This window comes from Polistes dominula, unplaced genomic scaffold, assembly GCF_049000335.1.
Source record: "Polistes dominula isolate Pdom_NZ unplaced genomic scaffold, Pdom_raw_medaka contig_15, whole genome shotgun sequence".
NCBI classification, from domain to species: Eukaryota; Metazoa; Arthropoda; class Insecta; order Hymenoptera; family Vespidae; genus Polistes; species Polistes dominula.
This window is the reverse complement of record NW_028300915.1, coordinates 8198090-8212769: the sequence shown is the minus strand read 5'-3', so window position 1 is coordinate 8212769 and position 14680 is coordinate 8198090. Positions and strand designations below refer to the sequence as shown.

The following is a 14680-nucleotide window of genomic DNA, read 5'->3' as shown; positions in this document are numbered from 1 at the left end:
AAATAAATGATCAACAAGATCAATGAAATGATTTAATCATTACTTTTATATATAATATATATAGGATATTTCAAAAGTCACTTTAGAAAAAACAAATAAAAAATTAAAATTAATTTATCAATAGGATTCTAGAGCATATTGTTTTTCATTACATAATACGAATCTCCACAATTATACTATTTGATAAATTTTCGATGATAAATGCTTGAAAGTTTTTCCTTTTAATAAAAGTAGTCTTGTGTTATCTATGGTACACACATATTTCCGGAACCTCTAAGATTTATAAGAACTTATGTAAGCAATCATTATCTTGTGTTAAACGAAGGATGGAATAAACACTCTATCCAGTCGATATTTATTGCTTTTTTAGTTAGAACAACTCAAGATGAGGAACATTGATGTTCCTACGTTTCTTCTTAACGGATTATTTTTGGATCGGATATAGAAATTACTGATTTTCATCTTCTATACACAACTACTTACGTAAGTATATGTATACGTACGTAGTAATGAAACAGTGAAACACTCTGAAAAACCGAAAAGTATCAGCTATTTTCGTATTAACACCCACACTTTCCGTGTTCATCGTCCGTGTAACCAAAACGTTTACTTATTTTTCTCTGTACAAAGACAAAGCTTGTATAAACATACCTCGTTCTTTTCAACTTTTTTTTCATCTTCATGGCCATTAACTCATTAAATTTAAATTAAAATTGTGTCAAATTTTTCTTTACAAATTACGCTATACAAAATTATATTTTATATTTTTAGGTATATAATTATTATATTATATACCTAAATATAATAATATATATAAATATATATAATATATATTAAATATATATATATATATTTATAATAATAATAATAATTCGAATACGTTAACAATACAAATTTCATCCGTTCCAATTTGATAACGTCAACGTTCTCTGCATGCGTAAAATATTTCGGACAAAATTTTTGTTTTAATTTGGCATGTTTTTTTTTATAGATCAAATTCTTGATACGTAAATCGTAGAATCTTCCCTTTTATGAATAATTGTCGTCCATTATTTTCACACACACTTTTTTAAACATTGAATACATTGACGCGTTACGAACATGTATTGACATTTATTCGATCATACACACACACATGCACGCGCGCGCGCACGTACATGTTTTCGTCTTGAACATTTATTAATGTTTCACACTTTCTATAAATTGGCACATCATATCATAGAAATATATATTACATTCTAATTATAATAATTTCACTCACTTCCACATCTTCCATATAGAATTAATTAAAAATCAATTTTTTTTCTTTTCCTTAACATTATTTCATTTCGATTATTAAAACTTAATTAAAACTTAAATTAAATATTGCGTGTTTGCAAATCGGTGATCATATTCCGATAGCGAGATCAAGAAGAATCCGGAAACGTTTAATTGATGTTTACAATTCTCAGATTATATCAATGAAGAAAGTTGTCCAGTCTTCGAGAAACTCGCATTATTCGTCTTTCATACTTCAACCCTAAAACATCGATTAAGGAAATAATTTTAAAATAAAATAAAATGAACGATTAAATATATGAAATATTTTTTTACATACCATTATGAGAAAAAAAAATAATTATAAGGGATTAAAATATCCCCGAGTAAAGTAACCATAATGATATCAAAAGTAAAATGAGAATCAAGTAAGTGGTAAGAATGTTTTTCGTTTCGTGTGCCGCCTGTGGCATCTTCGATTTTGTCTTTTATTCAATTCACTCCACTTAAAAAAAGAAAAAAAGTAAATTAATAATTAATAAATAAGTAAATACAAAAATACACATATTTTTATATAAAACTATATTAACAATTAATAATAATTATATTTAAAAGAATGTATATTTTTAATTCGATTTACTGCACTCTATAAAAAATTGTAATAAACAAATGAAACAAAAATACACATTCTTTTAATTGTAAAAAAAATATTGAAAATAAAAAATTATTATAATCAAGTGATAGATATTTTTTATTCGATTTATTGCACTCTCGAAATAAACTTCAATAAATATATAAATAAGACTACACAGTATTGTATACGAAAATAAATTAAAAACCAAGAATTATGTTTAAAAAGATCGATATTATTTATTCTAGATCTTACCCACACAATCAACAAAGTATGTGAGACCGATAACGGTCGATCAAGTAGATCAATTATCAGAAAAAAAGCTTTCCCTCCTGATATAAAAAAATAATATGAAAAATCAGGAATGAATTCGTTCTACGCGTCTTTACGTCCGATCGTAAACTGGATTCGCTTAGAAAAGGATCCGCAATCGAAGATCCCGAAATTCCTCCAGGAACCCAAAATTCGTCGTCGTTTGAGCTCCGCCCCACTCGATTCGATAACTCGCATCTTACCCGTGTAATATCTGCTCCAGGATTGGTAGCTCCGATTCCACCACCGTCGTTGCAAAATTCGAAACCGTCCAACGCCGAAAGAAACTTCATTTAAAAGTGTTCTCTCTGGCTACCTCGAAGTTATATTAAGGCATTTCTATCTCGTTATTATACCTTCGAGTGATTCAACAATTTTTTTCGAAATATTAAATCCGATCGATTATGTTAACATAAATTAAAACAAAGAAAACAAAATATTATAAACGTCTTACTATAATTTATATTCTAAATTTTTATTTTAAAAATTTTCTAGTACTTAAAGAAAAAAAGAAAAAACTTGTTAATATGAACAAATGATAATTAAAAAATTCGATGAAATATCATAATAAATTATTTTACTTCGATTTTTTAAAAATCACCGTTTTAAAAATAACTTCTTTTTTTAAACGTAATGAAATAAATTGAAATCAGCATGATTGAAAAAGCAAACATATAAGATCAAAATGAAGATATTATCTAATGGTATTAAATTTAGAAAAGGTAATTGACCCGCGAAACTAGCCAAGATAAAATTATTATTTAATTAATGAGATTCAGAAAAGACTTAAAAGATTCTAACGTTCAAGTCAAAGTTCAAATGGTTCGTAATCCTGTAATATATTTAAATTATAACTTATACAACACGAAAAAAAACGAAGCTTCAAATTTTAATGCGTAAGACTCGGGTGTCGACAAAAATTCGCATCCGCCATGGCTTTAAGTGATTTTTATTTTTAAACAAAATGCCTACCAGTCCGGATGAAACACCCACGCATTCGAATTTATAACATGAGAAGAATTTCTTCGTTTTTTTACCAATAAGACTCGGGTTGATACAGTTATCTCACGTGTGGCACCAGGTTTAATTTACACATGACAAAAGTGAAAAGAAAAAAATGAGCAGGAGGAAAAAGAGTAGAAGGGAAAGAAGAAGAACAAGAATGATGACGCGTGCAGTATCATACTTATCGTTTAATATTGTTCTTTTATTTCATTTCTTTTTTTTATAATTCTAGATGTTTAACAATAATACGTTTACGCTGCATAAAAAAATAAATTTAAAAGAAATAAACGTTTGTTCTAATTCGAAGATTTTCGAAAAGAGTTAACGTTTATAGGTTTTTCTTCTTTTTTCAAGTGACAGGGTATATGCTATTTTATTTTATCTAATTTTTTTTATTTTTTAAACTAACATAAGCTGTTCATAACGCATGATAATGTACTACAAGTAGGAAATTCGCATAATCGCGAAGGTGTGGCACATAGAGAACAGTTCTACGTCTTAACGATTTCTGCTGATCTTATTACAAAAATAGAATAAATTAATATATACTCTCATAGATGACATTTATTTTTTTTAATTATATTTTTTTGTTTTTTTCTAATTAATCAAGAAAGAGCTTCAATCGGTCGATCCTTCATCGCGATGAAGGCTTGCTTGCCCATCTTTGCTAATTATTCATAAAATAATATGCGAGCTAATAAATGCATCATGCAAATGCAGGAATTTTTTCTAGCAAATATTAATTTTTCTCACCTTTAATACACTACTTGTATGTTAGTAATAATTGAAGTATGTATTTTCAAAGTTACTCTTTGCGGATTTTAAATTGCTCATAAATTCTTTTCTAATACATTTTTATGCATCGATTCTTCTTTTTCTTCTACTTTTTCTTCTTATCAAAATTATGATAAAATCAAGAATTTTGCAGAAATCTTGATAAAATCAATCAATTTTAATCGATAAATTAAAATTGTTTGTTATTTGCTTACGCTAACGCGTAATTCTAGGATTCTCCTTTATGATTAGATAGAAATGTTATTCGAATCTTTTAGCCAAAATTAGTCGCAGTATTAAATCCCCGTCTCATTCGTCATCTCGAAATTCTAATCTAAATTTAGCTCACTAAGCAAACATCGATTCCTATCAACAATCTTTTAGACAGATACGAGTTTAAACTTCTAACAAAATATTACGTAAATTTTCTTCTTTTAACATTTTTTTCTTTCCTAAAAACTACGCAAAGCATTTGTTTTCGCATAATAGAAAAACAATTTTCTTCTTTACAATTCCGAATAATAATTTGTAAATTTACTAAATTTATATATATTTATCTAAAAATATATAAAAATATATTTATAAACTAATCTAAATTAATATCAATTTCAAAAATCAATTTTAATATTATAAAAGATGATAAAGCAAATCACATCAAAATAAAACGTAAAATTTGAAGAAAAATACAAGAATCAATCGTAATTGTGATTAAGTATACATTTCGTTATATAAAAACAGTGATTAATACAAATGGCATACAATGCATTCTCATTATCGTAGAACGTAAAAAAATACAAGATAAAACATAACAATCATAGATCTAAACGTTATTGGCACAAAAATCAGCATTAAAATAAAAATTGTTGTAACGTAGTGACTCGAGTGAATTCTTAAATAGATAAAATTATTTAACTACAATAATTATTCATTCTAATATAAATAAATTAGAAAATATCTTGGAATCTTTTAATTCGGCTTACCTCAGTTCTGTGTATTAATACAACCTACTATTACATAATTCTCACTAGAAATTTAAGCTAATGAAAATCCTAGAACATCCTCCAGTGAATAATCGAACAATTTCAAATCTAATTTGTACAAATCTTCCAATTTCCTTAATTGTTTATAACTTAACGTCGAATAATATCGATCCAACTTCTTGGATGTTGGCTCGCTGCTAGATGGCTTAGATGGGAAACTAGATAAATCAATAAAAACAATCACCACAGTTATTTATGACTGCGTTATCTCAAGGCTGTAAGTATACTTAGCTAATAGCTTATCTAAATCACAAATTAAGAATACTCACTTAACAGAGACGACGTTCATCCTTTCCAACACTTCCGTAGCGTCTTCCACCAAGGTCTCATACTTACTTACAAGATTATAATTAACTATGCACGGATGGCATAATTCATATATGGGTCTCCAGTGTTCGTTCTTCGTACCATTTTCCGAATCATTTATAATAAATTCGACAAATTCGCGAAATGTAACGTCGTCGCCATTTTTTAACGATTCTTGCGTGGCATTGACTCTATACTTCTATAAAAGAAAAAAAGAAAAAAATATCTTTGTTTATTAAATATTATATAAATTTAACGAAAAAATAATCATCAGAAGTATCTCACCTTAATTATTTTCTTTCCAAAACGCGTTTGAAAGTATCTCGAACTCTTTTCATTCTTAGCTTCCAATTTATTCCTATATGCTGATAACAACCTTTCGAACGGATGTCTAACGACTATAAGTTTATCATACGCTAATAATTTTTGTTCAATTTCTGAAAGCGTGTAATTACTTAGCCTCAAAAATACACCCGGAGAGTGAGCCTGGTCAGCCGGTATTTCTAAAGGATCGTTTCCAGGCCACTTTCCTGTTGCAACCATTAAAACACGTTTCCAGTTTGTACAGGCAACCTGTAAGAAAGGCAACTCATTTTACATTTTTTAAGAGGAAAATACAAACATACGTATACACGTTACTTGTTCGAAAGTTAATAGAATATGTCCTTGAAACATATCCTCACGTTTTCTTCCCACACGCTGTCTTAATTCATTTATTATTCGTTTTCATCTTTTTACTTCTTCTTCTTCTTATTACTTTCTAAATCTTACCACATTATATACCGGTTTTATTATAGATCATTATATAATCTTCATAATTCCATTTAGAGAAATACAAATAAATGTCAATGTAAAATTAAAAAGATGAATACATTATTATCTTACTAATAATACTATAAAGATTTTCAAAGTTTAATGCATTTACATAAAACGATCATTATTATTCGCATCTACTTTGAGCAATTATTAAACATACGAATATTATTAGATCTTATAAGAGACTCTAATCAAAATATCTTTTATTCTTTTACAGAATTATCAATATCAACGATACCTTTGGTACGTAACAATAAAGCAACTCGTGTTGCTCGTCGACGAGAATGTTTCGAAAGGATTCAGAAGTCAAAGTTCCACTTTCAACATTATTACGTCTAAGAAACTCTTCGCAATTATATTGCAATCTTTCTTGACGTTCCAACAAAGCTGATCTCGCAAGCGCATTAGGTCCGGTCCAAGAGTACATATATTTCTGTGATTCAAGATACTTCGGGTTGCCATATTCTAATAAAACTTCTTCGTCGATTTTCTCTGCACTTAGGATCGAATTCCAAATAACGAGATTTAATATTATTTCTTTGAAGACACGACATCCTGTCATCGTCCCTTAGTGACCACACGGTACATTGAATTATCTTCTTGTGAAATGATGTCGTCTTGCTTGCGCAATTCTTTCTGCAAACACGAAAGACATTTATTCACCCATTCGAGTCATCCATCCACGTTGGCGTTGATAAATGTTAAGAAAATAAAACAAAAACCGCATATCAACAATATTTTCAACTCTGATAACTGGAACAACGTGATTGCATTATAAAGGCAACGAACATTGATTTAAATGAATAAATTTAATTAAATATATTTCATACGAGGTCGAAACGATAAGTCTTTTATTCCGATCAATCGAATGTAACTCGTACCAATCTACAGGTATGATATATAAATGTATATAACATTAAACGACATTTACATTTAAATTCCTTTAACAGTCTAGTATCTCGGGTCTATTAAAAAATTATAACCCCTGCTGACTACCACGAACGAAATATACAAAGTATATCAAAAGATTATATAGGCACGCGTGTAAAATAGTTACATTAGTGACTGGATGATTACGTTAACCTGATATATATATGTATATATACATAATCTACAATCTCGGTACACCAGTTTCAATACCACGCTATGCGAAACCTGTTCTTGAACTTTGTCCATGACATCGATCCAGCGTAAAATCATTTGTCGGGCATTAGAGGAACATTAAATTGTAACATATTTTCCTTCGATAAATTATTATATTTTTTTTAATTATCATTTATTTTTCACTTTTATTTTTACTTTTTACTTTTTATTTGTTACACATGATCCACACACGACTACTTCGCACATGTTTCCTCGAACCGTCCAGATGATCGTCTGAACATTTATGCAAAAGTAACGGATTGAACAACGGATCGGCTTAACGGAATCCAGTTTATGGAAGTAGAACGTAATCTCGATCTCGTTTACGCGCCAAAGCGTGCAAGTCACATGCGACAGATTTGCGATTGAGAATGTTGATACATATTGCGATAAAAAAAATTGGAAAGAAAGGTCAAACAACATATGGTGGGTTTTTTTTATTACGACCATCCCTTGCCTCCTGTCCATCACTCCAAAACGATTTGACCGATTTTTAAAAAAAGATTCGATTTAAATGTGAAATGATTAAAATATTGCATCCGCATTCGTACTCTATTCATAAAGCAATTTTTACGAGTATCCAAAAAATTGTTCATGATAAGTTATCAAATTCATCGAACCCTGTCTCAAAAGTCAAATAAAAATATTTTTCGACGAGGAAAAAATAATATCATGGTTGGTCGTTCAGCATTAAAAATATGAAGCAACGATTTGATTCTTATATTTCTTTTTAAAAAACTAATGAAACGTACGAACCGTTGCTTTTTCATGGTCCACCACTCTGATTGCGTCATGTTCGTGACTGTTAAAAGAAAAAGATATTCGAGAAAATAGGTTGCGTATATATAGTTGATGCAATTAAGAAAAAAAAAAGTTGTTTAAACGTGAAAGAAGTGATCGAGGTCACGTGTCGTTAAGCATCCGTCGGCCGATCATCGGCCTGCACCTTTTTAGATTCATCAACCGGTTAAAACCCACACCATGCAGTTTGACTCGCACGATCAATGATCATGCTAAATGCGGCTAGCTTGAAGCTTAAGAATTTGTAACCCTTGCGATATAAATGTAACATCCATGTTGTATTAGGTGGTTCGAAAAGTTACAATTTTTATTTCTAATTCAAATAATAAAAATGAAATAAACGAGATTTTACATATAAATGTATAGATTCTATTTAACATAAATAAAAAAAAGAGATGAAGCAAAACCATTGAACACTTCAAAACCACTTCCTTGACAACTTCCATTTAAGTTAACCCTTAAACATAGATGCTTCACACGTGCGCGTTACCAATTTACCTTTACTATCCATAAATAACTATACTTATAACTAGGATGTAATAATGTCTCTACTTATCAAAGATAATTTTTAAAATGACGATATAATAAGTTCTTTCTTTTTTAAATGATTATCTTGATAAAAAAAACTATTATCACTTATATTACTTTTTTCCTAATCTTTTAACTATCATAGTTGAAAACCACATTATTTACTAATCTACACAAATCAATACTTAGGATCAAATACTGCGTTTTTTTACTTACCGAAGATGACTTTTTTTAAAAAGACGATATAAATTTCTTCTTTTGTTTCAGACAATTATCTCGATAAAAAGTAATGATTTATCCACTGATATTATTTTTCTACGAATCTTTTAGTTATCATTGACGACTTGGAAAGCAACGACTTGGCTCGACTTCGCCCTCTCGACTGACAGCGCCGAAATATCTCAAACGTTCAACGTTCGTATCCCGCGGTGTACTTACGAAACGTAAGCCCATTCGTCAACAATTTGCCGTCAGGAAAAAGATGCCACGCTCGTCCACCAAGAGCGGGAAAAATTCAAACAGACGATCCTTTCAACTGCTAACAAACATCAATTTTTCCTATTTTACGTTCGTACTTTTTAACTAGCCGAATCGAGAAAAAGATCAAAAAGAGGGTCAAGGTTCAAAGTAACTGAGCACTTCTTCTTTTTCTTCTTTTTCTTCTTCTTCGGACATTGAACTCTGAACTTAATGAAAATTTCTGAACAATTACTAATTTTTTTATCACACAGATTTCTTTTCATTAAATTATCATTACTTTTATAGGTTTTTTTCTTAAAGAATCTTGATTATTCAAAAATGGAGAAAATAGAAGAACACGAGACGCGTCGAGTGTCTACCTGCTCACAAAGACGATACTGAAGGACCTTCCTCCCATGCATATTTCTCCTTCCCTCTCTCTCTCTCTCTCTCTCTCTCTCTTTCTCTTTACTTCTGTCTATTTCTCTTTCTCTTTACTATATTGCGTGTATTGTGTTAAACAGAGTGAAAGAAGTTGCGCGCGCCTCTTTTCTTGTAAAACGTCTTCCTTTCTCTTTCTCTCTTTCTCTCTCTCTCTCTCTCTATCTCTCTTTCCCTCTCTTTCTTTCTCTCTCTCTCTCTCTCTCTCTCTCTCTCCTTCTATTATTCCTTCTATTATCATCCCTCTCTATACTTATCGCATTGTTAAAAATTATTCTAGCATAAACACGTGTATATATTCGAGATGTTTACCGACACACTTCATTTATTTATCATAACTCACAGGTAACACAAAATGCAACTACGAAATAAGTTTCCAAATAATAAAGCAAAGTACGTGACATAAACCACAATTCAAGAAGTTGAAATACATACAGTGAAAGTAAGCAAAGACACAATTTGTTTATCTATTACGTTTTTCAACGCGTTTATACAACTTTAAGCCTCTTATTTTTATTTCGAAATATTTGTCCAATTTTTTGATCATTACGTTAAAAAAACAATCTGTTCAGTTTATAATTAATAAAGAAAAATCATTTCGATTGGTAAGTATTGTTACGACATTTAACTTCAATTATAGCGAACACTTATGTTCGTTCTAAGAATAATGGATAAACATTTTTCTATCGAAAATTAGATGTAATTTGTCATCAATTTTATAACAACCTGATCTTTTAAAAAAGATCTATATAAAATTATCTCGACCACGTTTAACGATCGTTATATGGCACAATTTATGGTTGCAATTGTACAAGTTAAATTCACAACACATACACTAACGTTAATAACATTATTACGTCAGTATACATTCCTATAAGAATAGATAATCAATCATAATAAGCCAATTGAATGATTGAAAAATATTTGTCAAAAATGATTTTTATCTTATCAACCTCTTATTCTCAAATTCTTTAAATTATTATCACCCATGTATACTTTTATTTATTTTATGTATATACTTTTATTTATTTTATATTATTCATTAATTTTTATAAATAGAAAAAATGTGTTGTCATTAAGTTCCGTGTTGTTTGTGCATCTTTATACAAGTTTTGTTCAACTGATTATTATCAATTATGTCATAGAAGTTTCTCCTGCATGAAGTCGTATTGCAAAATATATTGGACATCGTATAAATTGAGTAACAGGTTCTAACAATTAGGATAAATTATACTTTATCATTTTCTTTTTTCTTCTTATTTCTTACAAATTTGTTTAATCAAATGAAAAGAAAAATTAAATATTTAAAAAATTATCCGTGAAAAATGACCATATATAGCCAAACATGATCATATTAGAATATGTCCGTTTAAATCATTCAACTTTTGTCTAACACATTTTTTCTACTATCAGCAGTTTCGAAGATATTTAAGTGCACCGATTTAAATGAAACACCTTGTATAGCTATTATTACTATATAAAATTATATATAGCTATACTTATTCATGCAAGGCCAATTTTCCAACATGAAAATATATGGCCATGTATAATTCATTTTTTACAGGTAGATTTCACATTTCCGTTTTGGATAATCGTTAAATCAGCATACAGTGCTTATGATCGAAACTGACGAACATCATTGCAACAAGGCGATATTTGGGGCATCCATAACAGAATGATTATACAATAACGTTACACCAGTAACCTCGATTTATCGCTCTATAGAATTATTGAACCGATTTGTAATATATTTAAAAATTGTCATTTAAATTATATTTTATTTAGCCTTCGTCGGTCCTCCAGTTATAAACGTTCAATATTCCAATCAGATATGGAAGTCAAGTCAGTTTGTCAAATTTTTCCATTGCCATAAATATTATTTTCATCTTTTGTTATTGTTATTAGTCTGTTATTTAGAAAGTCTCTGTTAGATCGTAAAAAATATTTGTTTCTCCATTTGCAACATATTTTTCATCCTAAGAACAATAATTGCATATTGGTAAAAAAGTTATAAAATTATTTTTATTGCATTATATTTTTATACTATATATAATATTAATTCTAAAATTTCACATGGAAATTCTTCAAATTTTATTTCTACAATGTATTTAAAATTTCAAGGTCTTTCAGAGAAAGTAAATTACTAGCTTTTTATATATAGTCTTTGCTATAACAGATCGCTTTTAGTCTTGCTTGGGATATCGTTGCTGTCTCCGAAGAGAAGTACACTTAGATTAAGTGAATACGTGTTTATATTTGTTCGTGTGAGAGAGAGAGAAAAAGAAAAATAATATACAAGTAAAAAAAATATAACCCAAAAAAAATACTTCTTCTTTGTTTATATTTATTATATTTATTTAATTATTCTTCTCTCTGTAATATCTATATTAACGTTAAACAACATTTGTGTTCTTCCAGCATACAAGTGTAATTGATGACATTTTACTAACTCTACGAAAGAAAATAATGTTAACGTTAATAGTACTGTTGTGGTTAAGCGCATTTCTTGTATTTTGGATATTGTCCATTCCGATAAGTCGATTATTATCAACTATATGGAAAACGATATTTCCTTTGATCAACTCCACACCAATCGATTTTCGTACGAAGTTTGGCGAATGGGCCGGTAAGTTGAAGAAAATAAAAATCAATCTGAAGAAAATATTCATTAAATTTCTTTTTCATTACAATTATCTAGTGGTAACTGGTTCAACTGATGGCATTGGAAAAGCATACGCTAAAGAATTAGCCACGAGGCACATTAATTTAATTTTAATAAGCAGAAGTTTGGTAAAATTAGAAAAAACTAGGAGTGAACTGTTAAACATTAACCCTAACATTATAGTAAAAATCATAGAGGCAGACTTTAGCAAGGGTAAACCGATCTTTGAAAAAATCCGGGCTCAATTAAACGTACCAATTGGAATACTGGGTAAGTAAAAACAACAAAATATTTATACGTTGATATCAATGAAAGTCTGCACTGTATAATAATTTCATTATTAATGTTGTAAATCATTCGAAGGAAAATCAATGTTCATTATTTCATTTAAAAATAAATAAAAAAGAATAATAACCCTTGACCGATAACGATATCTTAATCCATAAATACTAACGAATACAATTACAGTTTTTGCTTATTCGAGATACCAATTGTACATAGATAAGAATTTAATGAAATTTATTCTTCTTTTACACTTAATTTATTATTTATTATTACAATTCTAATTTTTTTGTAATTTATAAAGAAAATCAAAATTATATCTATATAATTAATCCTTTACTTTTCATTTAATATTTATTTAGTAAACAACGTTGGCAAAATGTACAAGTATCCCATGTATCTTGACGAAGTTCCGGAAGATGAGTTATGGGAACTGATAATGATTAATGTCGGAGCTGCCACAATGATGACACGATTAATTATTGAACAAATGAAACAACGTGGAAAAGGTGCTATAGTAAATATATCTTCTGGATCGGAACATCAACCGCTTCCATTAATGACTGTTTATGCTGCTACGAAAACTTATTTAAAAAGTTTTTCCGATGCTATTAGAAAGGAATATTCGCACTTTGGTATTACGATTCAACACTTGGTACCACTCTTTATTAATACTAAAATGAATTCATTCTCCCCTTCTCTTCAGGTATTCTTCTATCTGTCATTTTTATAATTGTTTGTGTATCTCGACCAGAAAGTTTGCTTTTGTGAATGTTTTAAAGGTTTCAAAAAACAATTATTACATAAAATTTTCCGATTCAGATACGTACATTAATTTTTGCACGATCTAAATTATAAACACCCTAAAAATAAAATATGAATATGCATATTAAACAAATTTATTTTGTTCATAACAATCATGCAAAAACTACAATTAAAGATCACTTTTGTGCACTACAAAATTTTAAACAAAAGGATTACTTTCTCCATAAATCGTACAAAAATATTATTCTCCTATCTTCCTGATTTTAATTTCATTAACAAAACTTTTCTCTTTAATTTGCATTATATAAAACAGGTATCCAGCCTTTTTGTTCCTAATGCAACGACTTATGCTAAGAATGCAATAGCAACGCTTGGTAAGGTGGACACGAGCAGTGGATATTGGGCTCATGGAATTCAAACTTTTATAATTCTAATCGCACCCATGTCGCTCAGGGTTAAGATTGGTTACTTATTAATTAACAAGTATCGACAAGATTATTTTAAATACATCAAAGATAAATAATGCGAGATGAATAAGTAATAATATATTACGTAAAAAAATAGTTACTACTAGTTGTTTCATTAAAATCGAATTTTAATCCTTATGATTATAACTAAATTATAAATAACGAGATATCAAGGTCATCGTTTTTTTTTTTTAATGAAATTACATATTTATACTAGAATATTCTTATAACTTATAAAGAAACGAATCCAATGATGTATAATACAATATGTTAACCTCCTATCAACTTTTATTGAGAAAATTGTGAAATTACCGTCCTCCGAACGCATACTAATGTTCCTAACATACATTATATCTCAAAAAACACATATCTCGAAAAAAAATAATCTTGAAAAATAAATTCGACTCATCACTATATTGGCGCCTTCAGGCAGAATATTTTTTTCCTGTAACATTTTTTTCTATCGTACGAAATAAACGAGATATTTTAGGTGATTAATTTAGGCGAAAGACATTGTATATTTGAAAATGGAAACAAAAAATATATTCTCCACGTTATTTAACGCATTCTAGTTCCTACGCCTCAGAATATTGAGGACAAATAGAATACTATTGGTAAAAGTAAATAGATATCTTATATTAGACGTAAAGGACCGAAATAAAACACTTTTGCATATGTTATGTATATGTAAAATTGTAGATATTAATTATCTATTTAAAATTTAATTGTAAAAAAAAGTATTTTTGTTCAAATCTGACTTCGATTTGAAAATAATTGCATTTGCGAGATTTATCTTCAATAATTATATGTACAATAATTATTATTTTATAATTGAAAAAAATTTAATCTACGAAATATATAAGTATTTCTCAAATGTATAATTTAATATTTTAAAATACAGTATAATATTGTTAGAATTCATTTAATTTATGTATATTAAAATCATTTGTAGAAAAGTAATACAAAATAAATAAGTAAATATAAGAAATCA

At 28.6% G+C, this 14680-nt stretch overlaps 2 protein-coding genes and 1 long non-coding RNA gene across 9 annotated transcripts; 1 reads left to right on the top strand and 2 right to left on the bottom strand.

Annotated features, from left to right (window-relative positions):
* Positions 1-202: 202 nt before the first annotated feature.
* LOC107069796 (uncharacterized) lies at positions 203-2393 on the bottom strand. Its single transcript, XR_001476158.2, has 3 exons — positions 2144-2393; positions 1598-1762; positions 203-1519 (listed from the first exon to the last, which is right to left on the bottom strand). It is a non-coding gene; the product is annotated as an uncharacterized LOC107069796 (long non-coding RNA).
* Positions 2394-3386: 993 nt separating this feature from the next.
* Positions 3387-9009, bottom strand: LOC107069739 (carbohydrate sulfotransferase 11). Of its 4 annotated transcripts, none has more exons than XM_015327311.2 (5): positions 8830-9009; positions 6380-6773; positions 5611-5898; positions 5289-5524; positions 3387-5177 (listed from the first exon to the last, which is right to left on the bottom strand). In XM_015327311.2, exons 2-5 carry the CDS (start codon positions 6701-6703, stop codon positions 5012-5014), a joined length of 1014 nt encoding a protein of 337 aa, XP_015182797.1. In that variant the 5' UTR covers positions 6704-6773; positions 8830-9009; the 3' UTR covers positions 3387-5011. The 4 variants fall into 4 exon arrangements, with proteins under 4 accessions (XP_015182797.1, XP_015182782.1, XP_089026520.1 ...); XM_015327296.2 differs by having other exon boundaries at positions 6380-6777; positions 8830-9005; XM_089170394.1 differs by lacking the exon at positions 8830-9009 and adding an exon at positions 8041-8542 and having other exon boundaries at positions 6380-6777.
* Positions 9010-9602: 593 nt separating this feature from the next.
* Positions 9603-14101, top strand: LOC107069777 (hydroxysteroid dehydrogenase-like protein 1). 4 transcript variants are annotated; one of them, XM_089170396.1, is made up of 6 exons: positions 9603-9955; positions 11078-11251; positions 11932-12139; positions 12212-12445; positions 12820-13163; positions 13536-14101. In XM_089170396.1, exons 3-6 carry the CDS (start codon positions 11980-11982, stop codon positions 13743-13745), a joined length of 948 nt encoding a protein of 315 aa, XP_089026522.1. In that variant the 5' UTR covers positions 9603-9955; positions 11078-11251; positions 11932-11979; the 3' UTR covers positions 13746-14101. The 4 variants fall into 4 exon arrangements, with proteins under 4 accessions (XP_089026522.1, XP_015182847.1, XP_015182857.1 ...); XM_015327361.2 differs by having other exon boundaries at positions 11078-11255; XM_015327371.2 differs by lacking the exon at positions 11078-11251.
* The last annotated feature ends 579 nt before the right edge of the window (positions 14102-14680 follow it).

Coding starts and splice junctions, on each gene's coding strand:
- LOC107069777 (XM_015327371.2), top strand. CDS start 11,980: ATGTTAACGTTAATAGTACTGTTGTGGTTAAGCGCATTTCTTGTATTT. Junction 12,140..12,211: donor GAAGTTTGGCGAATGGGCCG/GTAAGTTGAAGA, acceptor ACAATTATCTAG/TGGTAACTGGTTCAACTGAT. Junction 13,164..13,535: donor CATTCTCCCCTTCTCTTCAG/GTATTCTTCTAT, acceptor TATATAAAACAG/GTATCCAGCCTTTTTGTTCC.
- LOC107069739 (XM_015327311.2), bottom strand. CDS start 6,703: ATGACAGGATGTCGTGTCTTCAAAGAAATAATATTAAATCTCGTTATT. Junction 5,899..6,379: donor TTTATTGTTACGTACCAAAG/GTATCGTTGATA, acceptor CCTTTCTTACAG/GTTGCCTGTACAAACTGGAA. Junction 5,178..5,288: donor ATGAACGTCGTCTCTGTTAA/GTGAGTATTCTT, acceptor TGATTTATCTAG/TTTCCCATCTAAGCCATCTA.